At 40.4% G+C, this 27,531-nt stretch overlaps 4 protein-coding genes and 2 long non-coding RNA genes across 13 annotated transcripts in view; 4 read left to right on the top strand and 2 right to left on the bottom strand.

Annotated features, from left to right (window-relative positions):
- Positions 1–27,531, top strand: part of LOC137135790 (uncharacterized) — a 191,457-nt gene that overhangs the window by 110,980 nt on the left and 52,946 nt on the right. The gene's annotated exons all lie outside the window — the stretch shown is intronic.
- On the top strand, positions 984–2,896 carry LOC137135796 (sialidase-3-like). Its single transcript, XM_067520384.1, has 2 exons — positions 984–1,296; positions 1,475–2,896. Exons 1-2 carry the CDS (start codon positions 1,072–1,074, stop codon positions 2,474–2,476), a joined length of 1,227 nt encoding a protein of 408 aa, XP_067376485.1. The 5' UTR covers positions 984–1,071; the 3' UTR covers positions 2,477–2,896.
- On the top strand, positions 8,153–9,860 carry LOC137136775 (sialidase-3-like). The gene is made up of 2 exons (XM_067522463.1): positions 8,153–8,425; positions 8,523–9,860. The coding sequence occupies exons 1-2, from the start codon at positions 8,207–8,209 to the stop codon at positions 9,456–9,458; spliced, it is 1,155 nt and encodes a 384-aa protein (XP_067378564.1). The 5' UTR covers positions 8,153–8,206; the 3' UTR covers positions 9,459–9,860.
- Positions 15,103–15,755, bottom strand: LOC137136249 (uncharacterized). Its single transcript, XR_010915562.1, has 2 exons — positions 15,401–15,755; positions 15,103–15,150 (listed from the first exon to the last, which is right to left on the bottom strand). It is a non-coding gene; the product is annotated as an uncharacterized lncRNA (long non-coding RNA).
- On the top strand, positions 18,244–19,951 carry LOC137136770 (sialidase-3-like). Its single transcript, XM_067522457.1, has 2 exons — positions 18,244–18,516; positions 18,614–19,951. The coding sequence occupies exons 1-2, from the start codon at positions 18,298–18,300 to the stop codon at positions 19,547–19,549; spliced, it is 1,155 nt and encodes a 384-aa protein (XP_067378558.1). The 5' UTR covers positions 18,244–18,297; the 3' UTR covers positions 19,550–19,951.
- Positions 25,194–25,846, bottom strand: LOC137136248 (uncharacterized). Its single transcript, XR_010915561.1, has 2 exons — positions 25,492–25,846; positions 25,194–25,241 (listed from the first exon to the last, which is right to left on the bottom strand). It is a non-coding gene; the product is annotated as an uncharacterized lncRNA (long non-coding RNA).

The raw sequence follows: 27,531 nt of genomic DNA, 5'->3' as shown, positions 1-27,531 counted from the left end.
CAGGTGCTGCTCAGACGTCTGTCCCCTTTTTGTCCTCTGACTTCACAAATGCTCTTGTTATGGAACAGAGTTTTGTCTGATGGCATCAACCTCTGCCCCTCCACAGTGAGCAGTATCCTGCAGAGCAGCCCCCACATGTGTCTCTGGACCGAAACCTGGGACTCAGAATAAGATATTAGATGGAGTGAAAGGGAAACACAGAGCTGTGCTGTGCTGAGCTCTTCTTCCCCTCTGTCCTTCCACATTGCTGCTGGTTCGGTTCTGACCTGCTCAGCGTTTGTGCTCAAGTGTTGATCATCATTAAACACAGACTATGACCCACTTTAAACAACATGAATGTTTTATATGAAACTCAGTCCAGAATATTCCAACAACAACAGAGCACCTGTTGCTGATCCGAGTAGGACACACAGGTTCCAGCAGGCTTAGGGCATTTATTCACTGCCATGGGAAAAGATCTGCCTTGGATTTAACACTGTGAAAAAGGTTCACTCCTTGCATGTTGCAAACAATTGTATATGTGAGTTAGAGTATGTACACTGATTCCCCCTCAGTTTCATCATAGCATTTAAGCATCACAAGACATATGTTTGCAGCTTGCCAAACGCCTACACAGGGTTTATTGAACCAAATCTGCTGAGCAGATTCGGCTTCACCCACCAAGTTACTGTGACCAATTTCTGAACTCAAGTCAGGGTTTTGACCAAACCTTTTTTTCTGGACTGTGGTAACTGGAGTTTGTTTTCAAATAAAGTACAAAAAGTAATACCATCAAGTACTACTGCTATTAATAGTACTGTGCATTAAACTCTGTTCCTATTAGAAGTGGACGTGAATCTTTTTGATTTCTTGGATTATCTGTGTCTTATGAAAAGGAAAATAGAAAAAAGAAAAAAAGAAGTGTTCTCAGCTCTCAAACTGAGTTTCACTTTGTGCAATAACTCCTCCTCCTCCCTCTTACACAGTTTGGATCTATAAAAACTTCTGCAGACAAACTTCGAGGATCTTGGATGAAGAATCTGTCTGTTCTCTGTTCCTATAAACTGATCATTTTACACACAGAGAGTAACTATGGCCACAAATCCTTCATCTGAGCTTGAACTGAAGAGAAAAAGGACAACTGTCTTCATTATGGAGGAGAAACCTGTCTACAGGATTCCTGCTCTTTTCTACGACAGAAATGAAAAAATCCTTTTGGTCTTTGCAGAGAAGCGAAGAACAAAAGATGATGCCCACACATTTGCTCTGGTCATGAAGAGAGGAACAGTGAACGAGGATAAAACGGTGACATTTGAGGTAATGATCCTATGCAATTTTTAAATTAATATGTTACTTCTAAATACTGTATATTTTCATTTTTATCAAGCAGTTTTTTATTATTTCATCTTAAACCTGTGAATATATTATTTCCTTCTTCATCTATATAGTCTTTGTTATCAATTCTGAACACACCTATGAATAACAACTTTTCTAGGAGCCAGAAATAGAAGTGGTGAAAAAGGCGCATTGTGGACCACGTCCTATGAACCCCTGTCCGGTGTTTGAGAAGAGCAGCAACGCCCTTTTCCTGTTTTTCATCTTTGTTAAGGATGATGCCTCAGAGCTCGAGCAGATTAATAAATACGAGAACAAGGCCTGTATCTGCTACATCAAATCCACTGATGCAGGCAAAAGCTGGAGTGGTGTGACTCATCTGTCAGAAAAACAGAAAGAAATTGAGACTGAAAGTAAGAACTGGGCAACATTTGCTGTTGGGCCGGGACATGGTCTTCAAACACATGATGGTGAAAAATTGATTGTTCCAGTTAATGGTTATTATTCTTCATGCTGTTGTCGGAGTTGGTGTTGTTTTTTCACATCTCTATGTTTCAGTCTGAAAAATTGTTGCTCGTGGTGTTGCAGTGAATGTTGTAGCCCCACTCAGTATGCACTCAGTCTGTATAGTGAGGATCAGGGAAACACATGGAAGTTTGGTAGAAAGCTTCAGACAAACTCAGGTGAATGTGAGATGGCAGAGTTTTTTGATGATGGAGACAAAAGTGTTATCTACTGCAACGCTCGTACTGCAGGAGGTTATCGAGTTGAAGCTGTCAGTCAGGATGGTGGAAATGAATTCAAGCCCCTTGTTTCTGCTAAAAAACTGGTGGAAACAAGAGGAGGTTGTCAGGGAAGTGTGGTTTCCTTTCCACCTCCAGATGAAGGTCAGGACCAAAAGCCAAAGTGGCTGCTCTACAGTCACCCAACTGATACGTGCAGGAAAGATTTAGGAGTTTATCTGAATGAATCCCCACATGATTCAACTACATGGAGCAAACCCTGGATCATCAACCGTGGACCCAGTGGTTACTCAGACCTGGTCTACATGGATGATGGTTGGTTTGCTTGTCTGATGGAGTGTGGAGAGAAGAGTGAAATAGAGCAGATAGCTGTGAAGGTTTTCAGCTACAACGACATTAAGAAACATATTAAGGAGTAAATCTACAGCATCTTCACTGGATGTGATGTTTTTGTTTGTGTTATCGTCCTCATGATACTTTAAAGTAAAATAATCTGCTGTTTAATACTAATGATTCATCATTTATAGTTCTATCCATATAATTAATAACCAAGTACAAATACATTTAATCTACAGATGTTTATAATTAAATGTCAACTTTTACTGTACTAACATCTGATATGTACTTTAACAGCATTTACACTCAATAATTTTACTGTAATCACTGTAAAAACTCATTTAGAAATTGACTGTATTCATGATTATGAGAAACCATGTTGACTGTCAGTAGTTTTCTTGTAGAATCATCTCAATGTGATTTGTACAATAATCAAGTGTTTATTAATAAAGTGGAGATTTTTCATCTCTGACTTAAAGCCCAGATGTGTCACTTTGGTTTTTACTCCTTTTTTTCTGTTTGTATGTTTGAATGCTGCTACGATGACACAGAGTAAATAATGAAAGAGATTTTCCACCTGAACTTTTCCAATATTAACAAAGAATTCTGCCACCAACACAGGCAGCAGGAAAAAACCTACAACAATAAGCTGAATGAAGTTTGTGTGAAGTGAAGCTGTTCTGACCTGCACTGACAAGTGGAGCTTCATCTTTTTAAACATCAAATCATCATGAAGCAAAAATAAAACTCAACTCAAATGAACAGTTACTGTGTTTCACTGTGTTCCAGTCTGTTTCCCCAAACAGTCCAAAAGTCCCACTGAACTGTACTAAACTGTACTTGAGTGCAATTCTGAGGTATTTGGACTTTACTGCAGTATTTGTGTGTATTTTGGAGAATGCATTTCTTTACTTTTACTACACAAAAGAGATTGTTCAGTTTATCTGCTGCAGCTCTTTCCATCAGTGTTGCTGACAAGCTGTTTGCACTTCTGTCGCATATAAGACCCACAATGATCTGTGCCGTGTGAATACGTGGACGTCCCCCCCAGTTAGAAGAAATCAGAGGAAATGTGAGTGAAAACAGAGAAGAACAACAGTTCCTGCTGACTGAGCTTTCTCAGGAATTGAACACTGGTGACTAACGACAGAGTCGTGTTATTAGGAAGACAGAGCTTGTGAAAGACGGAACTGAGGGACAGGGTCAGACCTTTCCTGGTACATGTGCAGGACATCCAACTTTATCATCACCAAAATTCGTAGTTGTCTCATGTTTTGTCTCCTGTCCCCATCAGGTTCATATTTGTATCTAAAGTTTTGACATTAATATGAAGACACAACGTGAGCACACAGTGCGTCACAGTGTCCCACAGTCAGAATGACCTGCAGCACAGGACCTCACCCCCCTTTAACCTGGAGCTTTCCATCACCTGGGTTCTAGTGTCTCATGTTTTGTCCTCTTTTCCTCAGCTCAGAAATGGGATTATTGCCCCTCACTTGTGAGGAAAATCTCAGAATTCAGGTCTTTAGAATGTCTGGAATGACGTCCTCCCGCAAGTCTCTGCCAGTAACATGAGGTCTTTCTTTAGCTATTTGGTTTCTTCACATGGACATATGAAGCTTTTTCTTCAGCACCCAGGAATGTTTTCTGCTGGGATAGTAAATTCTTCTCTGAATCTTTGAGACATAAAGGCAGGTTCACATCAGTCAGTGTGTTTCTACAGTTATTCAGCAAACAGAACTCATCACTCATCTCAGGTGACGATACAGAGGCCCAAACCTGGGACTCAGAATAAGATATTAGATGGAGTGAAAGGGAAACACAGAGCTGTGCTGTGCTGAGCTCTTCTTCCCCTCTGTCCTTCCACATTGCTGCTGGTTCGGTTCTGACCCGCTCAGCGTTTGTGCTCAAGCGTTGATCATCATTAAACACAGACTCTCTGTATGTAATGAGCCACTTTAAACAACATGAATGTTTAAAGTGAATGAACTCAGTCCAGAATGTTCCAATAACAAATTACAAATCTCCCAGAAGCAGGAAACATGTGTGTTCTGTGGAAATTCAACATTAACTGGAATTTTTTTTTTTTTTGTCCTTTCGGTTTGTCCCGTGAGTTCAGTGTCGCCACAGCGAATCATTATCCACATGTTGATTTGGCACAGTTTTTACACCGCATGCCCTTCTTGACGCAACCCTCCCAAATTTCTACCGGGCTTGGACCAGCACTGCACAGCTGGGGAGGGGAATGGGCTGTTAGGGGTTCAGTGTCTTGCCCAGAGACACTTTGACATATAGCCAGGGGCCGGGAATCGAACTACTCACCTTGTGGTCCGTGGATGACTGCCCTTACCAACTGAGCTACAGCCGCCCCCTCAACATTAACTGGAATGAAGTTGGATAAAGAGGAAGACAAATCTGCCAAAAGACACGTTAAAATATAAAGTCAGGATTTAATGATGAAACAAACTGTATGAAAATGTAATGAAATAGTTTGAAGTACTTTCCATTTTGTTATATAAAAGATAAGATCCAAAATCATCTGCACCATGTAAATACGTGGACTGGTCCCCACAGACATCTGCTGTCCATCTGTGTGATCTAGGAAACTCTACAGCAGTAATGAGAGAAGTGACTGAGGGTCTAATTATCAGGAAGACAAACTTGTAAACACAGCTTCTCTAGAACATGGAACATGAAAGTCAGTAATGTCAGCAAATAATAACAATATAGAATAAACAACTGTAGTGTTTTTGAAGTGAAATTATTAGTAGTATTACTATTAATAAAAGCTGCAGTAATATCATTCCATTAATTTAACACATCAAGTCGGCCTGTAACAATATGTCTGTCTCATGGAGCCTGACTGAGATATTTTGTGTTGTTGTTTCCCACATCAACAAGGAACTTTCTGTCCCACATTTAAGCAGAAGTTAAGTCCTAGTCTTATAAAAATATAACTATGGGATCATAGCAATGAACAAATCTGTAATGCACGACCAGTGTATGTGGAGACATGAGCTAATGTTGTTAGGATTGAATAAAGTTATAGATATGTAGGTATCAGCTTTATGCCATGAGCTGATCACAACACCTGTAAAACTGTCAGAATGATAACTGACAACAATCAGAAGTGAATATTTGGGTTGTTAGTGGCGACTGTGGAGCAAGAGGTGTGAATGGTAATTGTTCTGCACTTAGCACTTTTCTACCTATTGACTCTTAAAACGCTTTACACTGCTTCTTATTCACCCACACACACACACACACACACACACACACACACACACACTGATGTAGGAGCTGCTATGCAGCTGGCCAACACTCACCGGGAGCAACTAAGTTGGGTTCAGTCTCTTGCTCAAGGACACTTTGACATGTTACTGGAGGAGCTGGGATCAAACCAACAACTGCAACATTGGTGGACGACCGCTCTCCCTTCCTGCACCATTACCATATAATGTCTAAACTAATCATTACCTAATGTAAAACACTGTTTTTTGATCGTCAGACATGATAAACAGACCTGGAAACACTGGTTGTCACAGCTGTGAGGCTGATTCTTGTTGCCCTGGTGATCAGCTCTCTCTCCTCTCTACTCTGTTCTCTTCTCTGTCTCCTGGTCCCCAATCAGCCTCACTCCATCCACCTGTTGCGTCCCCTTTATATGCTCCGTTCACCTGTCCCTCTCTGCCAGACCGTCTTTCGCGTCTCTCTGGCCTAAAAATCTGTGAAGTAAATTCTAGTTCGAGTCGTCTGTTTGCTGTGATTTTGAGTTTTTTCTCTGAGTTTCTGTTTGTTACTTTGTTACTTCTCTCCCCAGCAGCTGTGTTTCCGAGGACGCCCGTCTATTTTTCTCCCAACCCAGAAAGTGATCTTTGTCCTCTCTGCATGCAGATCAGAACGTAGTGGATTATTATTTAAGAAGGGGATTTTGTAGGAGTCAGGGTTTGAGTCTCCTTCTCTCTGCATATTTTCAGTTGATACTTTCCTTTAAAAACCTTTAGAACGTGACACTGCTCCTACCAACCTGCACGATGTCTTGTTGTTGCTCTTTTCTCTCTTCACTTTCCACTCATCCCAACCGGTCAAGGCAGAGGCCGCCCACCCTGAGCCTGGTTCTGCTGGAGGTTAACAGGAGGTTTTAAGGGGGTATTTCCTCTCCACTGGTGCCTAGGGCTTGTTCAGGGGGAATTGTTGAATTGAATTGGCAGGATGAAGGTAAGACATCTGTGTGTGATACAGGGTGGATGAGTTTTTAGCAAGTTTCTTGTTTGTCCTGCTGCTAGCTCAGCTAGGATCAGATAAATGTGAGTTAGCAGCTTTAGAGTTTGCTTCATTAACGTTGGCTAAAATAAATCAGTGCTGTCCTGCCATGGGACTAATGTGGCAGTGGATTATTGTAACTCAGCTGAGTTAGTTTCAGTCTCCCTCCCACTGACATTCACCATTTCCTCAGGGGGATTAAACCAAAATAGGAGAAGTGAAGGGGTCTCCAGAACTTATAAGGGGCACAATAGAAGAAGAATTACAAACACTTGGAGGTCGTGACCTTCAGAAATGACTCATAAGACTCTTTGTGTAATTACAACAAAAATAATAAGAGACCTGGTTACATAGAGATGGAGGATTTATTTTGTTTGAAGGAAAATATTTTTGTAACGTGAGTTAAAATGTTTTTCCTGCAACTGGTAAATCAGAAATATCTTAATATGTAAGACTTTTGTCATAGCTCTTTGATTTGATGTTTTCTCCTTGACTTAGAGTTTTGCTGCCTTGTATCTCACTTGTGTGTCGCTTTGGAAAAAAGCCTCTAAATGCTAAATGACTAAATGTAAATGTGTGTATTTTCAGAGTTTTCCTGTTCTATCCAGCAGGTGGATTCTAACATTATCTAATTAACTGAAGTCTGATTTAGAGCTTGTCTACTTTTTAAACCTTAAAATCCCAGCTCCACCTGCTTGTCTAATCAGCATCGTCTCAGATCCCAATTCCCAGTTTAAAGCCTAATTTTGCTCAGCATCTCCATTAATTTGTCCTCAAGTTTCCACCCACAGTCTAAAGCTCAGTGAGAGAGATAACATCAGGATCTAGAGAGAGGGCTATGCCTCCTCTGCTCCCAGGACCCTGTGGGCCATTAATGTGGTCTGGATTGAGTAGGCCCATAACTCCCTTTCATCCTAGGCCACAGGGTTGATCCGCTTCCAGACTGTCTATGGTTACCAGCACCCGCTATTTGACATACAAGAAACTGAAGCCAAGAACCTATACGAACATGTCACAACCTCAGAACAGAGCAGGTCTACCACCCCTCCTTTGGGCCACCATCTCACCCCTTGATGCCCCACTCTTCTTCACTGCTTTTCTCCAGTAAACCATCATTTGTTGTTTGTGTGAGCAGTAAAAGCAGTAACCAAAGGTTTTAAATGTGCAAAGGCTTCTGAAACAGTTAATTTAGAGAAACATACAGAAATGATGGTTTACAGTACTTATTCACCTTTATTATAATTTGCAATGTACATGTAACTACTAGCACACATCCAAATTCCAAGGCAGAGAGCATCTGTAAGTCCAGCTGTTATCACAAACAGATGGCTTTTCAGGTGGCAGGATATCAGGAAGTTTCTCAGGAACTGTAAAGAGGTTTATCTCCAAACATTAGATCATTTTTGCTTTGTGCATTAACTCCTCCTCCCTCACAACCAGTCTGGCTCTATAAAAACCCCAGGAGGCAACATTTAAGCATCGTTGATGAGGAACCTGTCTGTTCTCCCTTCTTATCAACTGCTTGATCATTTGAAACACAGACAGCAACTATGTCCAACAAACCTTCATCTGATTCTGAACTGGAAAAGAGAGTTGTCTTCATTCCCATAGACAAGCATGTCTACAGGATTCCTGCTCTTGTCTACGACAGAGATGAAAAAATCCTTTTGGCCTTTGCAGAGAAGCGAAGAACAAAAGATGATGCCCACACATTGGCTCTGGTCATGAAGAGAGGAACAGTGAACGAGGATAAAACGGTGACATTTGAGGTAATGATCCTATGCAAATGTTTAATTACTATGTTACTCGTAAATGTATTATTTTCATTTTCATCCATGCAATTTTTAATTATTTCATCTTTTCTAGGAGCCAGAAATAGAACTGCTGAAAAAGGCCGATCATGGAGACCGTCCTATGAACCCCTGTCCAGTGTTTGAGAAAAGCAGCAAAACCCTTTTCCTGTTTTTCATCTTTGTTGAAGGTGACGTCTCAGAGCACAGGCAGATAAGACACTACGACAACAAGGCTCGTCTCTGCTACATCAAGTCCACTGATGCAGGGAAAAGCTGGAGTGAAGTGATTCATCTGTCTGAAAATCAGGAAGAAATCCAGAAACAAATGAAGACCTGGGCCACATTTGCTGTTGGACCCGGACATGGTCTTCAAGCACACGATGGTACGTTGATTGTTCCAGTTCATGGTTATTCTTGCTGTGACTCGTGGTGTTACAGTAAATGTTGTAGCCCCACTCAGTATGCACTCAGTCTGTATAGTGAGGATCAGGGAAACACATGGAAGTTTGGTAGAAAGCTTCAGACAAACTCAGGTGAATGTGAGATGGCAGAGTTTTTTGATGATGGAGACAAAAGTGTTATCTACTGCAACGCTCGTACTGCAGGAGGTTATCGAGTTGAAGCTGTCAGTCAGGATGGTGGAAATGAGTTTAAGCCCCTTTCTGCTAAAAAACTGGTGGAAACATGCACAGGTTGTCAGGGAAGTGTGGTTTCCTTTCCACCTCCAGATGAAGGTCAGGACCAAAAGCCAAAGTGGCTGCTCTACAGTCACCCAACTGATACGTGCAGGAAAGATTTAGGAGTTTATCTGAATGAATCCCCACATGATTCAACTACATGGAGCAAACCCTGGATCATCAACCGTGGACCCAGTGGTTACTCAGACCTGGTCTACATGGATGATGGCTGGTTTGCTTGTTTGATGGAGTGTGGAGAGAAGAGTGAAATAGAGCAGATAGCTGTGAAGGTTTTCAGCTACAACGACATTAAGAAACATATTAAAGAGTAAATCTACAGCATCTTCACTGGATGTGATGTTTTTGTTTGTGTTATCGTCCTCATGATACTTTAAAGTAAAATAATGTGCGGTTTAATACTAATGATTCATCATTTATAGTTCTATCCATTATAATTAATAACCAAGTACAAATACATTTAATCTACAGATGTTTATAATCAAATTTGAACATTTACTGTACTAACATCTGATATGTACTTTAACAGCATTTACACTCAATAATTTTACTGTAATCACTGTAAAAACTCATTTAGAAATTGACTGTATTCATGGTTATGAGAAACCATGTTGACTGTCAGTAGTTTTCTTGTAGAATTATCTCAATGTGATTTGTATAATAATCAAGTGTTTATTAATAAAAGTGGAGATTTTTCATCTCTGATTTAAAGCCCAGATGTGTCACTTTGGTTTTTACTCCTTTTTTTCTGTTTGTATGTTTGAATGCTGCTACGATGACACAGAGTAAATAATGAAAGAGATTTTCCACCTGAACTTTTCCAATATTAACAAAGAATTCTGCCACCAACACAGGCAGCAGGAAAAAACCTACAACAATAAGCTGAATGAAGTTTGTGTGAAGTGAAGCTGTTCTGACCTGCACTGACAAGTGGAGCTTCATCTTTTTAAACATCAAATCATCATGAAGCAAAAATAAAACTCAACTCAAATGAACAGTTACTGTGTTTCACTGTGTTTCACTGTGTTCCAGTCTGTTTCCCCAAACAGTCCAAAAGTCCCACTGAACTGTACTAAACTGTACTTGAGTGCAATTCTGAGGTATTTGGACTTTACTGCAGTATTTGTGTGTATTTTGGAGAATGCATTTCTTTACTTTTACTACACAAAAGAGATTGTTCAGTTTATCTGCTGCAGCTCTTTCCATCAGTGTTGCTGACAAGCTGTTTGCACTTCTGTCGCATATAAGACCCACAATGATCTGTGCCGTGTGAATACGTGGACGTCCCCCCCAGTTAGAAGAAATCAGAGGAAATGTGAGTGAAAACAGAGAAGAACAACAGTTCCTGCTGACTGAGCTTTCTCAGGAATTGAACAGTGGTGACTAACGACAGAGTCGTGTTATTAGGAAGACAGAGCTTGTGAGGGACGGACATGAGGGACAGGGTCAGACCTTTCCTGGTACATGTGCAGGACATCCAACTTTATCATCACCAAAATTCCTAGTTGTCTCATGTTTTGTCTCCTGTCCCCATCAGGTTCATATTTGTATCTAAAGTTTTGACATTAATATGAAGACACAACGTGAGCACACAGTGCGTCACAGTGTCCCACAGTCAAAATGACCTGCAGCACAGGACCTCACCCCCCTTTAACCTGGAGCTTTCCATCACCTGGGTTCTAGTGTCTCATGTTTTGTCCTCTTTTCCTCAGCTCAGAAATGGGATTATTGCCCCTCACTTGTGAGGAAAATCTCAGAATTCAGGTCTTTAGAATGTCTGAAACGACGTCCTCCCGCAAGTCTCTGCCAGTAACATGAGGTCTTTCTTTAGCTATTTTGCTTTTGCCAGATGTGATTTCCTCCTTGGACAAATTGAGCTTTTGCTTCCACACCCAGAACTGTTTTCTGCTGGATCAGAAAATTCTTCTTCTAACTTTGGAGATGGCTCCTTGAGCTCCATCAGTATTTTTCCATCTAAATGCTGCTGTCAAAGCCTCCTTTTACTGAAATCACCAATATTCCCCCACAGAGACAAGCTAATGGACGGTGTCGCACAGACACTGAATGTTGTCCACAGCTTTGTCAAACCCTAGAGTTATGAGAAGCTGCTGTTGTCATCTGAGGAGGAACAAAGTTTTGTAGTAATAAAACACAGCTGGATGAAGCAGAGTTCATCTTCACTTGTCGACGAGGACACACACTGACACACTTTGACTATTTGACTGATGAATTATTGTGTGTGTGTGATGGAGAAGTGCTCAAACTGTGAATCCCACTCATTAAATGTAGAGGGACACAAATGTGCCCAAAGTACTAAATCCTGCTCACTGAAGACATTTCTCAGTACAGAGTACAGCAAGTCCACACTTTCAAACTTGGGAGTTCAGACTTGAAATCTGGAGTCAAGTACGGGACAAGTATTTACAATGGAGACAGCAGCAGCTTAGCTCAGCAGTGATTAAACACGACGGTACAGTAGTTGATGTACAAGTGTTAGAAAACTGGACTTGTTCAGAAAAGACAAAGAATAAACTTGTGGGCTGTATGTTTCAGGTCAATCTGTGCTTCCTGCTCAGCAATAAAGTGCAGCAAAGTTTTACAGCATGAAGTCACTTGTGTGATTTATTGTACAGTCTTTGCTGATTCTGTTGTTCTTGTCTTCACTGTGTCCTGCAAGTCTCTGCCAGTAACATGAGGTCTTTCCTTAGCTATTTGGTTTCTCCACATGGACATATGAAGTTTTTTCTTCAGCACCCAGGAATGTTTTCTGCTGGGATAGTAAATTCTTCTCTGAAGCTTTGAGACATTGGTAAAGGCAGGTTCACATCAGTCAGTGTCTTTCTACAGTTATTCAGCAAACAGAACTCATCACTGATTTATTAGATTAGTGTGTGATCTGCAGAGTTTAGGAGAAGACAGGTGCTCACGAGTTATAGATTCGGTTTATTTGTTCTATGATTTTCTACTGTAAGTTGTGCAATAATACAACATGTGGATATAAACACTGACTCATTTTTAATATTTGATGGAGGTTGACTTTGACATATTGATTAAAGAAATGTTTGATTAAGTTTAATCATTAAGGAAATATGGACTGTGACTGTGTCATTATTACAGTTGATTCTATGGAAGTTCAAATGAATATGTGTTATGTTGGATTTCATTGTAATGTGTTGTCCTCTTCAACCCAGTGCACGAGGAAGAACCAAGGAGGCTGTGCAGACACGGATAGATGAAGAAAAAGAACTACTCTTAAAATATAATTATGGGATCATAGCAATTAACAAATCTGTGGAGCATAAACAGTGTCTGGGGAGACATGAGCTAATGTTGTTAGAATTGAATAAAGTTTATTACATGTCAAAGGGTTTATAACTAGAGACATCAAATTCAGTCATAACTCTCATGAATCTTTAATGGTGTGTACTGTTTCTTTACCAGTGAACCACATTAATAAAGTGTTTTCACTGTTTTCTGCTCCATTCAGCAGTTGGGTCTCGAACATTATACAAAGAGGTGAAGTCTGACTTAGAGCTTCTCTACTATTAATTTATCTGCATTTCTGTGAATATTTGTTTCCTTGAAACAAAAACATTTTAAGGTGGTTTTATGTAAATTTTATATTTTATAATGATGTGTCTGTCAGGGTTCACCAACTTAACTTCCCCCTTCAAGACTTTTATTTTGCAGCCACTTCCTGTTCCTGGTCCCATCATGTTTTTCTCCACTTAACTAATCACCGGTCATTAGTTTCACCTACTCTCACCTCTCTGTTTATACACCTTCTCAGTTTCCTCACCAAGCTGCCAGATCATCTGCTTTCTCACCGCAGCTTTCCAGCGTTTATCTAAATCAGCTTTGCTGTCACGGTTTTGACCTTATGTGAGTAACACTCCTGATGAACCTAATGAATGACCAGGATTGTTGTCGTAGTTGTCTCATGTTTTGTCTCCTGTCCCCATCACGTTCATATTTGTATCTAAAGTTTTGACATTAATATGAAGACACAACGTGAGCACACACTGTGTCACAGTGTCCCACAGTCAGAATGACCTGCAGCACAGGACCTCACCCACCTTTAACCTGGAGCTTTCCATCACCTGGGTTCTAGTGTCTCATGTTTTGTCCTCTTTTCCTCAGCTCAGAAATGGGATTATTGCCCCTCACTTGTGAGGAAAATCTCAGAATTCAGGTCTTTAGAATGTCTGGAATGACGTCCTCCCACAAGTCTTTAGCTATTTGGTTTCTTCACATGGACATATGAAGTTTTTTCTTCAGCACCCAGGAATGTTTTCTGCTGGGATAGTAAATTCTTCTCTGAAGCTTTGAGACATAAAGGCAGGTTCACATCAGTCAGTGTGTTTCTACAGTTATTCAGCAAACAGAACTCATCACTCATCTCAGGTGACGATACAGAGGCCGAAACCTGGGACTCAGAATAAGATATTAGATGGAGTGAAAGGGAAACACAGAGCTGTGCTGTGCTGAGCTCTTCTTCCCCTCTGTCCTTCCACATTGCTGCTGGTTCGGTTCTGACCCGCTCAGCGTTTGTGCTCAAGCGTTGATCATCATTAAACACAGACTCTCTGTATGTAATGAGCCACTTTAAACAACATGAATGTTTAAAGTGAATGAACTCAGTCCAGAATGTTCCAATAACAAATTACAAATCTCCCAGAAGCAGGAAACATGTGTGTTCTGTGGAAATTCAACATTAACTGGAATTTTTTTTTTTTTGTCCTTTCGGTTTATCCCGTGAGTTCAGTGTCGCCACAGCGAATCATTATCCACATGTTGATTTGGCACAGTTTTTACACCGCATGCCCTTCTTGACGCAACCCTCCCAAATTTCTACCGGGCTTGGACCAGCACTGCACAGCTGGGGAGGGGAATGGGCTGTTAGGGGTTCAGTGTCTTGCCCAGAGACACTTTGACATATAGCCAGGGGCCGGGAATCGAACTACTCACCTTGTGGTCCGTGGATGACTGCCCTTACCAACTGAGCTACAGCCGCCCCCTCAACATTAACTGGAATGAAGTTGGATAAAGAGGAAGACAAATCTGCCAAAAGACACGTTAAAATATAAAATCAGGATTTAATGATGAAACAAACTGTATGAAAATGTAATGAAATAGTTTGAAGTACCTTCCATTTTGTTATATAAAAGATAAGATCCAAAATCATCTGCACCATGTAAATACGTGGACTGGTCCCCACAGAAATCTGCTGTCCATCTGTGTGATCTAGGAAACTCTACAGCAGTAATGAGAGAAGTGACTGAGGGTCTAATTATCAGGAAGACAAACTTGTAAACACAGCTTCTCTAGAACATGGAACATGAAAGTCAGTAATGTCAGCAAATAATAACAATATAGAATAAACAACTGTAGTGTTTTTGAAGTGAAATTATTAGTAGTATTACTATTAATAAAAGCTGCAGTAATATCATTCCATTAATTGAACACATCAAGTCGGCCTGTAACAATATGTCTGTCTCATGGAGCCTGACTGAGATATTTTGTGTTGTTGTTTCCCACATCAACAAGGAACTTTCTGTCCCACATTTAAGCAGAAGTTAAGTCCTAGTCTTATAAAAATATAACTATGGGATCATAGCAATGAACAAATCTGTAATGCACGACCAGTGTATGTGGAGACATGAGCTAATGTTGTTAGGATTGAATAAAGTTATAGATATGTAGGTATCAGCTTTATGCCATGAGCTGATCACAACACCTGTAAAACTGTCAGAATGATAACTGACAACAATCAGAAGTGAATATTTGGGTTGTTAGTGGCGACTGTGGAGCAAGAGGTGTGAATGGTAAATGTTCTGCAATTAGCACTTTTCTACCTATTGACTCTCAAAACGCTTTACACTGCTTCTTATTCACACACACACACACACACACACACACTGTTACTCCCATCCAGTTAATCACGGACACAAGGCGATCTCTTTTCACTGGCATTTATTTCCAAAGATGTTCATTATGCCGTGAGAACTAAATAAAGTTCAAATATAAATAAAACACACATATAAATTACAATCTTTCTTTGACATAAACAGAAAATAAAATACAACACAAATAGCTTAATAAACTTATTTCAAACTGTACAATATCACTTTATAAGGATTATTCTTAAATAAATATAGGTAAATAACAGTTGTTACGTTCCTTTACATGTCGTATCGCTAATTAAACCAAGTTGGTAACAGTCGGTACAATATAAACAATGACAAGATTCACGTACCTCATTGGCCGCATTAACATACGGGGAGAATATAACTTCAGCTTAACAAGTCTTGCTCTGTCTTAGACCTTGGAAACATTTTACAGCAACGTAACTTAAAACATTATCTTCAGCTGAACACGACAACTCGGCATCACACGTGTAACATAATGATGTCGCACTCAATAATAACCTGTCTTTACCTGGACTGGCGAACATTGGTTCCGCTTGGGAAACACTATACAAATGACTTAAGAACGAAAACAAATATTCTTAATCATATAAATTTCTCCTTTTCCGTACAAATTATATGTAATCGTACCTAAAACAATTATATAAACTTAAACATTATACCTGCTTCTAACAGCAGTTACACACACACACACACACACACTGATGGGGGAGCTGCTATGCAGCTGGCCAACGCTCACCGGGAGCAACTAAGTTGGGTTCAGTCTCTTGCTCAAGGACACTTTGACATGTTACTGGAGGAGCTGGGATCAAACCAACAACTGCAACATTGGTGGACGACCGCTCTCCCTTCCTGCACCATTACCATATAATGTCTAAACTAATCATTACCTAATGTAAAACACTGTTTTTTGATCGTCAGACATGATGGACAGACCTGGAAACACTGGTTGTCACAGCTGTGAGGCTGATTCTTGTTGCCCTGGTGATCAGCTCTCTCTCCTCTCTACTCTGTTCTCTTCTCTGTCTCCTGGTCCCCAATCAGCCTCACTCCATCCACCTGTTGCGTCCCCTTTATATGCTCCCTTCACCTGTCCCTCTCTGCCAGACCGTCTTTCGCGTCTCTCTGGCCTAAAAATCTGTGAAGTAAATTCTAGTTCGAGTCGTCTGTTTGCTGTGATTTTGAGTTTTTTCTCTGAGTTTCTGTTTGTTACTTTGTTACTTCTCTCCCCAGCAGCTGTGTTTCCGAGGACGCCCGTCTATTTTTCTCCCAACCCAGAAAGTGATCTTTGTCCTCTCTGCATGCAGATCAGAACGTAGTGGATTATTATTTAAGAAGGGGATTTTGTAGGAGTCAGGGTTTGAGTCTCCTTCTCTCTGCATATTTTCAGTTGATACTTTCCTTTAAAAACCTTTAGAACGTGACACTGCTCCTACCAACCTGCACGATGTCTTGTTGTTGCTCTTTTCTCTCTTCACTTTCCACTCATCCCAACCGGTCAAGGCAGAGGCCGCCCACCCTGAGCCTGGTTCTGCTGGAGGTTAACAGGAGGTTTTAAGGGGGTATTTCCTCTCCACTGGTGCCTAGGGCTTGTTCAGGGGGAATTGTTGAATTGAATTGGCAGGATGAAGGTAAGACATCTGTGTGTGATACAGGGTGGATGAGTTTTTAGCAAGTTTCTTGTTTGTCCTGCTGCTAGCTCAGCTAGGATCAGATAAATGTGAGTTAGCAGCTTTAGAGTTTGCTTCATTAACGTTGGCTAAAATAAATCAGTGCTGTCCTGCCATGGGACTAATGTGGCAGTGGATTATTGTAACTCAGCTGAGTTAGTTTCAGTCTCCCTCCCACTGACATTCACCATTTCCTCAGGGGGATTAAACCAAAATAGGAGAAGTGAAGGGGTCTCCAGAACTTATAAGGGGCACAATAGAAGAAGAATTACAAACACTTGGAGGTCGTGACCTTCAGAAATGACTCATAAGACTCTTTGTGTAATTACAACAAAAATAATAAGAGACCTGGTTACATAGAGATGGAGGATTTATTTTGTTTGAAGGAAAATATTTTTGTAACGTGAGTTAAAATGTTTTTCCTGCAACTGGTAAATCAGAAATATCTTAATATGTAAGACTTTTGTCATAGCTCTTTGATTTGATGTTTTCTCCTTGACTTAGAGTTTTGCTGCCTTGTATCTCACTTGTGTGTCGCTTTGGAAAAAAGCCTCTAAATGCTAAATGACTAAATGTAAATGTGTGTATTTTCAGAGTTTTCCTGTTCTATCCAGCAGGTGGATTCTAACATTATCTAATTAACTGAAGTCTGATTTAGAGCTTGTCTACTTTTTAAACCTTAAAATCCCAGCTCCACCTGCTTGTCTAATCAGCATCGTCTCAGATCCCAATTCCCAGTTTAAAGCCTAATTTTGCTCAGCATCTCCATTAATTTGTCCTCAAGTTTCCACCCACAGTCTAAAGCTCAGTGAGAGAGATAACATCAGGATCTAGAGAGAGGGCTATGCCTCCTCTGCTCCCAGGACCCTGTGGGCCATTAATGTGGTCTGGATTGAGTAGGCCCATAACTCCCTTTCATCCTAGGCCACAGGGTTGATCCGCTTCCAGACTGTCTATGGTTACCAGCACCCGCTATTTGACATACAAGAAACTGAAGCCAAGAACCTATACGAACATGTCACAACCTCAGAACAGAGCAGGTCTACCACCCCTCCTTTGGGCCACCATCTCACCCCTTGATGCCCCACTCTTCTTCACTGCTTTTCTCCAGTAAACCATCATTTGTTGTTTGTGTGAGCAGTAAAAGCAGTAACCAAAGGTTTTAAATGTGCAAAGGCTTCTGAAACAGTTAATTTAGAGAAACATACAGAAATGATGGTTTACAGTACTTATTCACCTTTATTATAATTTGCAATGTACATGTAACTACTAGCACACATCCAAATTCCAAGGCAGAGAGCATCTGTAAGTCCAGCTGTTATCACAAACAGATGGCTTTTCAGGTGGCAGGATATCAGGAAGTTTCTCAGGAACTGTAAAGAGGTTTATCTCCAAACATTAGATCATTTTTGCTTTGTGCATTAACTCCTCCTCCCTCACAACCAGTCTGGCTCTATAAAAACCCCAGGAGGCAACATTTAAGCATCGTTGATGAGGAACCTGTCTGTTCTCCCTTCTTATCAACTGCTTGATCATTTGAAACACAGACAGCAACTATGTCCAACAAACCTTCATCTGATTCTGAACTGGAAAAGAGAGTTGTCTTCATTCCCATAGACAAGCATGTCTACAGGATTCCTGCTCTTGTCTACGACAGAGATGAAAAAATCCTTTTGGCCTTTGCAGAGAAGCGAAGAACAAAAGATGATGCCCACACATTGGCTCTGGTCATGAAGAGAGGAACAGTGAACGAGGATAAAACGGTGACATTTGAGGTAATGATCCTATGCAAATGTTTAATTACTATGTTACTCGTAAATGTATTATTTTCATTTTCATCCATGCAATTTTTAATTATTTCATCTTTTCTAGGAGCCAGAAATAGAACTGCTGAAAAAGGCCGATCATGGAGACCGTCCTATGAACCCCTGTCCAGTGTTTGAGAAAAGCAGCAAAACCCTTTTCCTGTTTTTCATCTTTGTTGAAGGTGACGTCTCAGAGCACAGGCAGATAAGACACTACGACAACAAGGCTCGTCTCTGCTACATCAAGTCCACTGATGCAGGGAAAAGCTGGAGTGAAGTGATTCATCTGTCTGAAAATCAGGAAGAAATCCAGAAACAAATGAAGACCTGGGCCACATTTGCTGTTGGACCCGGACATGGTCTTCAAGCACACGATGGTACGTTGATTGTTCCAGTTCATGGTTATTCTTGCTGTGACTCGTGGTGTTACAGTAAATGTTGTAGCCCCACTCAGTATGCACTCAGTCTGTATAGTGAGGATCAGGGAAACACATGGAAGTTTGGTAGAAAGCTTCAGACAAACTCAGGTGAATGTGAGATGGCAGAGTTTTTTGATGATGGAGACAAAAGTGTTATCTACTGCAACGCTCGTACTGCAGGAGGTTATCGAGTTGAAGCTGTCAGTCAGGATGGTGGAAATGAGTTTAAGCCCCTTTCTGCTAAAAAACTGGTGGAAACATGCACAGGTTGTCAGGGAAGTGTGGTTTCCTTTCCACCTCCAGATGAAGGTCAGGACCAAAAGCCAAAGTGGCTGCTCTACAGTCACCCAACTGATACGTGCAGGAAAGATTTAGGAGTTTATCTGAATGAATCCCCACATGATTCAACTACATGGAGCAAACCCTGGATCATCAACCGTGGACCCAGTGGTTACTCAGACCTGGTCTACATGGATGATGGCTGGTTTGCTTGTTTGATGGAGTGTGGAGAGAAGAGTGAAATAGAGCAGATAGCTGTGAAGGTTTTCAGCTACAACGACATTAAGAAACATATTAAAGAGTAAATCTACATCATCTTCACTGGATGTGATGTTTTTGTTTGTGTTATCGTCCTCATGATACTTTAAAGTAAAATAATGTGCGGTTTAATACTAATGATTCATCATTTATAGTTCTATCCATTATAATTAATAACCAAGTACAAATACATTTAATCTACAGATGTTTATAATCAAATTTGAACATTTACTGTACTAACATCTGATATGTACTTTAACAGCATTTACACTCAATAATTTTACTGTAATCACTGTAAAAACTCATTTAGAAATTGACTGTATTCATGGTTATGAGAAACCATGTTGACTGTCAGTAGTTTTCTTGTAGAATTATCTCAATGTGATTTGTATAATAATCAAGTGTTTATTAATAAAAGTGGAGATTTTTCATCTCTGATTTAAAGCCCAGATGTGTCACTTTGGTTTTTACTCCTTTTTTTCTGTTTGTATGTTTGAATGCTGCTACGATGACACAGAGTAAATAATGAAAGAGATTTTCCACCTGAACTTTTCCAATATTAACAAAGAATTCTGCCACCAACACAGGCAGCAGGAAAAAACCTACAACAATAAGCTGAATGAAGTTTGTGTGAAGTGAAGCTGTTCTGACCTGCACTGACAAGTGGAGCTTCATCTTTTTAAACATCAAATCATCATGAAGCAAAAATAAAACTCAACTCAAATGAACAGTTACTGTGTTTCACTGTGTTTCACTGTGTTCCAGTCTGTTTCCCCAAACAGTCCAAAAGTCCCACTGAACTGTACTAAACTGTACTTGAGTGCAATTCTGAGGTATTTGGACTTTACTGCAGTATTTGTGTGTATTTTGGAGAATGCATTTCTTTACTTTTACTACACAAAAGAGATTGTTCAGTTTATCTGCTGCAGCTCTTTCCATCAGTGTTGCTGACAAGCTGTTTGCACTTCTGTCGCATATAAGACCCACAATGATCTGTGCCGTGTGAATACGTGGACGTCCCCCCCAGTTAGAAGAAATCAGAGGAAATGTGAGTGAAAACAGAGAAGAACAACAGTTCCTGCTGACTGAGCTTTCTCAGGAATTGAACAGTGGTGACTAACGACAGAGTCGTGTTATTAGGAAGACAGAGCTTGTGAGGGACGGACATGAGGGACAGGGTCAGACCTTTCCTGGTACATGTGCAGGACATCCAACTTTATCATCACCAAAATTCCTAGTTGTCTCATGTTTTGTCTCCTGTCCCCATCAGGTTCATATTTGTATCTAAAGTTTTGACATTAATATGAAGACACAACGTGAGCACACAGTGCGTCACAGTGTCCCACAGTCAAAATGACCTGCAGCACAGGACCTCACCCCCCTTTAACCTGGAGCTTTCCATCACCTGGGTTCTAGTGTCTCATGTTTTGGCCTCTTTTCCTCAGCTCAGAAATGGGATTATTGCCCCTCACTTGTGAGGAAAATCTCAGAATTCAGGTCTTTAGAATGTCTGAAACGACGTCCTCCCGCAAGTCTCTGCCAGTAACATGAGGTCTTTCTTTAGCTATTTTGCTTTTGCCAGATGTGATTTCCTCCTTGGACAAATTGAGCTTTTGCTTCCACACCCAGAACTGTTTTCTGCTGGATCAGAAAATTCTTCTTCTAACTTTGGAGATGGCTCCTTGAGCTCCATCAGTATTTTTCCATCTAAATGCTGCTGTCAAAGCCTCCTTTTACTGAAATCACCAATATTCCCCCACAGAGACAAGCTAATGGACGGTGTCGCACAGACACTGAATGTTGTCCACAGCTTTGTCAAACCCTAGAGTTATGAGAAGCTGCTGTTGTCATCTGAGGAGGAACAAAGTTTTGTAGTAATAAAACACAGCTGGATGAAGCAGAGTTCATCTTCACTTGTCGACGAGGACACACACTGACACACTTTGACTATTTGACTGATGAATTATTGTGTGTGTGTGATGGAGAAGTGCTCAAACTGTGAATCCCACTCATTAAATGTAGAGGGACACAAATGTGCCCAAAGTACTAAATCCTGCTCACTGAAGACATTTCTCAGTACAGAGTACAGCAAGTCCACACTTTCAAACTTGGGAGTTCAGACTTGAAATCTGGAGTCAAGTACGGGACAAGTATTTACAATGGAGACAGCAGCAGCTTAGCTCAGCAGTGATTAAACACGACGGTACAGTAGTTGATGTACAAGTGTTAGAAAACTGGACTTGTTCAGAAAAGACAAAGAATAAACTTGTGGGCTGTATGTTTCAGGTCAATCTGTGCTTCCTGCTCAGCAATAAAGTGCAGCAAAGTTTTACAGCATGAAGTCACTTGTGTGATTTATTGTACAGTCTTTGCTGATTCTGTTGTTCTTGTCTTCACTGTGTCCTGCAAGTCTCTGCCAGTAACATGAGGTCTTTCCTTAGCTATTTGGTTTCTCCACATGGACATATGAAGTTTTTTCTTCAGCACCCAGGAATGTTTTCTGCTGGGATAGTAAATTCTTCTCTGAAGCTTTGAGACATTGGTAAAGGCAGGTTCACATCAGTCAGTGTCTTTCTACAGTTATTCAGCAAACAGAACTCATCACTGATTTATTAGATTAGTGTGTGATCTGCAGAGTTTAGGAGAAGACAGGTGCTCACGAGTTATAGATTCGGTTTATTTGTTCTATGATTTTCTACTGTAAGTTGTGCAATAATACAACATGTGGATATAAACACTGACTCATTTTTAATATTTGATGGAGGTTGACTTTGACATATTGATTAAAGAAATGTTTGATTAAGTTTAATCATTAAGGAAATATGGACTGTGACTGTGTCATTATTACAGTTGATTCTATGGAAGTTCAAATGAATATGTGTTATGTTGGATTTCATTGTAATGTGTTGTCCTCTTCAACCCAGTGCACGAGGAAGAACCAAGGAGGCTGTGCAGACACGGATAGATGAAGAAAAAGAACTACTCTTAAAATATAATTATGGGATCATAGCAATTAACAAATCTGTGGAGCATAAACAGTGTCTGGGGAGACATGAGCTAATGTTGTTAGAATTGAATAAAGTTTATTACATGTCAAAGGGTTTATAACTAGAGACATCAAATTCAGTCATAACTCTCATGAATCTTTAATGGTGTGTACTGTTTCTTTACCAGTGAACCACATTAATAAAGTGTTTTCACTGTTTTCTGCTCCATTCAGCAGTTGGGTCTCGAACATTATACAAAGAGGTGAAGTCTGACTTAGAGCTTCTCTACTATTAATTTATCTGCATTTCTGTGAATATTTGTTTCCTTGAAACAAAAACATTTTAAGGTGGTTTTATGTAAATTTTATATTTTATGATGATGTGTCTGTCAGGGTTCACCAACTTAACTTCCCCCTTCAAGACTTTTATTTTGCAGCCACTTCCTGTTCCTGGTCCCATCATGTTTTTCTCCACTTAACTAATCACCGGTCATTAGTTTCACCTACTCTCACCTCTCTGTTTATACACCTTCTCAGTTTCCTCACCAAGCTGCCAGATCATCTGCTTTCTCACCGCAGCTTTCCAGCGTTTATCTAAATCAGCTTTGCTGTCACGGTTTTGACCTTATGTGAGTAACACTCCTGATGAACCTAATGAATGACCAGGATTGTTGTCGTAGTTGTCTCATGTTTTGTCTCCTGTCCCCATCACGTTCATATTTGTATCTAAAGTTTTGACATTAATATGAAGACACAACGTGAGCACACACTGTGTCACAGTGTCCCACAGTCAGAATGACCTGCAGCACAGGACCTCACCCACCTTTAACCTGGAGCTTTCCATCACCTGGGTTCTAGTGTCTCATGTTTTGTCCTCTTTTCCTCAGCTCAGAAATGGGATTATTGCCCCTCACTTGTGAGGAAAATCTCAGAATTCAGGTCTTTAGAATGTCTGGAATGACGTCCTCCCACAAGTCTTTAGCTATTTGGTTTCTTCACATGGACATATGAAGTTTTTTCTTCAGCACCCAGGAATGTTTTCTGCTGGGATAGTAAATTCTTCTCTGAAGCTTTGAGACATAAAGGCAGGTTCACATCAGTCAGTGTGTTTCTACAGTTATTCAGCAAACAGAACTCATCACTCATCTCAGGTGACGATACAGAGGCCGAAACCTGGGACTCAGAATAAGATATTAGATGGAGTGAAAGGGAAACACAGAGCTGTGCTGTGCTGAGCTCTTCTTCCCCTCTGTCCTTCCACATTGCTGCTGGTTCGGTTCTGACCCGCTCAGCGTTTGTGCTCAAGCGTTGATCATCATTAAACACAGACTCTCTGTATGTAATGAGCCACTTTAAACAACATGAATGTTTAAAGTGAATGAACTCAGTCCAGAATGTTCCAATAACAAATTACAAATCTCCCAGAAGCAGGAAACATGTGTGTTCTGTGGAAATTCAACATTAACTGGAATTTTTTTTTTTTTGTCCTTTCGGTTTATCCCGTGAGTTCAGTGTCGCCACAGCGAATCATTATCCACATGTTGATTTGGCACAGTTTTTACACCGCATGCCCTTCTTGACGCAACCCTCCCAAATTTCTACCGGGCTTGGACCAGCACTGCACAGCTGGGGAGGGGAATGGGCTGTTAGGGGTTCAGTGTCTTGCCCAGAGACACTTTGACATATAGCCAGGGGCCGGGAATCGAACTACTCACCTTGTGGTCCGTGGATGACTGCCCTTACCAACTGAGCTACAGCCGCCCCCTCAACATTAACTGGAATGAAGTTGGATAAAGAGGAAGACAAATCTGCCAAAAGACACGTTAAAATATAAAATCAGGATTTAATGATGAAACAAACTGTATGAAAATGTAATGAAATAGTTTGAAGTACCTTCCATTTTGTTATATAAAAGATAAGATCCAAAATCATCTGCACCATGTAAATACGTGGACTGGTCCCCACAGAAATCTGCTGTCCATCTGTGTGATCTAGGAAACTCTACAGCAGTAATGAGAGAAGTGACTGAGGGTCTAATTATCAGGAAGACAAACTTGTAAACACAGCTTCTCTAGAACATGGAACATGAAAGTCAGTAATGTCAGCAAATAATAACAATATAGAATAAACAACTGTAGTGTTTTTGAAGTGAAATTATTAGTAGTATTACTATTAATAAAAGCTGCAGTAATATCATTCCATTAATTGAACACATCAAGTCGGCCTGTAACAATATGTCTGTCTCATGGAGCCTGACTGAGATATTTTGTGTTGTTGTTTCCCACATCAACAAGGAACTTTCTGTCCCACATTTAAGCAGAAGTTAAGTCCTAGTCTTATAAAAATATAACTATGGGATCATAGCAATGAACAAATCTGTAATGCACGACCAGTGTATGTGGAGACATGAGCTAATGTTGTTAGGATTGAATAAAGTTATAGATATGTAGGTATCAGCTTTATGCCATGAGCTGATCACAACACCTGTAAAACTGTCAGAATGATAACTGACAACAATCAGAAGTGAATATTTGGGTTGTTAGTGGCGACTGTGGAGCAAGAGGTGTGAATGGTAAATGTTCTGCAATTAGCACTTTTCTACCTATTGACTCTCAAAACGCTTTACACTGCTTCTTATTCACACACACACACACACACACACACACTGTTACTCCCATCCAGTTAATCACGGACACAAGGCGATCTCTTTTCACTGGCATTTATTTCCAAAGATGTTCATTATGCCGTGAGAACTAAATAAAGTTCAAATATAAATAAAACACACATATAAATTACAATCTTTCTTTGACATAAACAGAAAATAAAATACAACACAAATAGCTTAATAAACTTATTTCAAACTGTACAATATCACTTTATAAGGATTATTCTTAAATAAATATAGGTAAATAACAGTTGTTACGTTCCTTTACATGTCGTATCGCTAATTAAACCAAGTTGGTAACAGTCGGTACAATATAAACAATGACAAGATTCACGTACCTCATTGGCCGCATTAACATACGGGGAGAATATAACTTCAGCTTAACAAGTCTTGCTCTGTCTTAGACCTTGGAAACATTTTACAGCAACGTAACTTAAAACATTATCTTCAGCTGAACACGACAACTCGGCATCACACGTGTAACATAATGATGTCGCACTCAATAATAACCTGTCTTTACCTGGACTGGCGAACATTGGTTCCGCTTGGGAAACACTATACAAATGACTTAAGAACGAAAACAAATATTCTTAATCATATAAATTTCTCCTTTTCCGTACAAATTATATGTAATCGTACCTAAAACAATTATATAAACTTAAACATTATACCTGCTTCTAACAGCAGTTACACACACACACACACACACACTGATGGGGGAGCTGCTATGCAGCTGGCCAACGCTCACCGGGAGCAACTAAGTTGGGTTCAGTCTCTTGCTCAAGGACACTTTGACATGTTACTGGAGGAGCTGGGATCAAACCAACAACTGCAACATTGGTGGACGACCGCTCTCCCTTCCTGCACCATTACCATATAATGTCTAAACTAATCATTACCTAATGTAAAACACTGTTTTTTGATCGTCAGACATGATGGACAGACCTGGAAACACTGGTTGTCACAGCTGTGAGGCTGATTCTTGTTGCCCTGGTGATCAGCTCTCTCTCCTCTCTACTCTGTTCTCTTCTCTGTCTCCTGGTCCCCAATCAGCCTCACTCCATCCACCTGTTGCGTCCCCTTTATATGCTCCCTTCACCTGTCCCTCTCTGCCAGACCGTCTTTCGCGTCTCTCTGGCCTAAAAATCTGTGAAGTAAATTCTAGTTCGAGTCGTCTGTTTGCTGTGATTTTGAGTTTTTTCTCTGAGTTTCTGTTTGTTACTTTGTTACTTCTCTCCCCAGCAGCTGTGTTTCCGAGGACGCCCGTCTATTTTTCTCCCAACCCAGAAAGTGATCTTTGTCCTCTCTGCATGCAGATCAGAACGTAGTGGATTATTATTTAAGAAGGGGATTTTGTAGGAGTCAGGGTTTGAGTCTCCTTCTCTCTGCATATTTTCAGTTGATACTTTCCTTTAAAAACCTTTAGAACGTGACACTGCTCCTACCAACCTGCACGATGTCTTGTTGTTGCTCTTTTCTCTCTTCACTTTCCACTCATCCCAACCGGTCAAGGCAGAGGCCGCCCACCCTGAGCCTGGTTCTGCTGGAGGTTAACAGGAGGTTTTAAGGGGGTATTTCCTCTCCACTGGTGCCTAGGGCTTGTTCAGGGGGAATTGTTGAATTGAATTGGCAGGATGAAGGTAAGACATCTGTGTGTGATACAGGGTGGATGAGTTTTTAGCAAGTTTCTTGTTTGTCCTGCTGCTAGCTCAGCTAGGATCAGATAAATGTGAGTTAGCAGCTTTAGAGTTTGCTTCATTAACGTTGGCTAAAATAAATCAGTGCTGTCCTGCCATGGGACTAATGTGGCAGTGGATTATTGTAACTCAGCTGAGTTAGTTTCAGTCTCCCTCCCACTGACATTCACCATTTCCTCAGGGGGATTAAACCAAAATAGGAGAAGTGAAGGGGTCTCCAGAACTTATAAGGGGCACAATAGAAGAAGAATTACAAACACTTGGAGGTCGTGACCTTCAGAAATGACTCATAAGACTCTTTGTGTAATTACAACAAAAATAATAAGAGACCTGGTTACATAGAGATGGAGGATTTATTTTGTTTGAAGGAAAATATTTTTGTAACGTGAGTTAAAATGTTTTTCCTGCAACTGGTAAATCAGAAATATCTTAATATGTAAGACTTTTGTCATAGCTCTTTGATTTGATGTTTTCTCCTTGACTTAGAGTTTTGCTGCCTTGTATCTCACTTGTGTGTCGCTTTGGAAAAAAGCCTCTAAATGCTAAATGACTAAATGTAAATGTGTGTATTTTCAGAGTTTTCCTGTTCTATCCAGCAGGTGGATTCTAACATTATCTAATTAACTGAAGTCTGATTTAGAGCTTGTCTACTTTTTAAACCTTAAAATCCCAGCTCCACCT

The sequence above is a fragment of the Channa argus genome, chromosome 11 (assembly GCF_033026475.1).
Source record: "Channa argus isolate prfri chromosome 11, Channa argus male v1.0, whole genome shotgun sequence".
NCBI classification, from domain to species: domain Eukaryota; kingdom Metazoa; phylum Chordata; class Actinopteri; order Anabantiformes; family Channidae; genus Channa; species Channa argus.
Note: the sequence above shows the minus strand (reverse complement) of the source record. Positions and strands in the feature narration are given on the sequence as shown.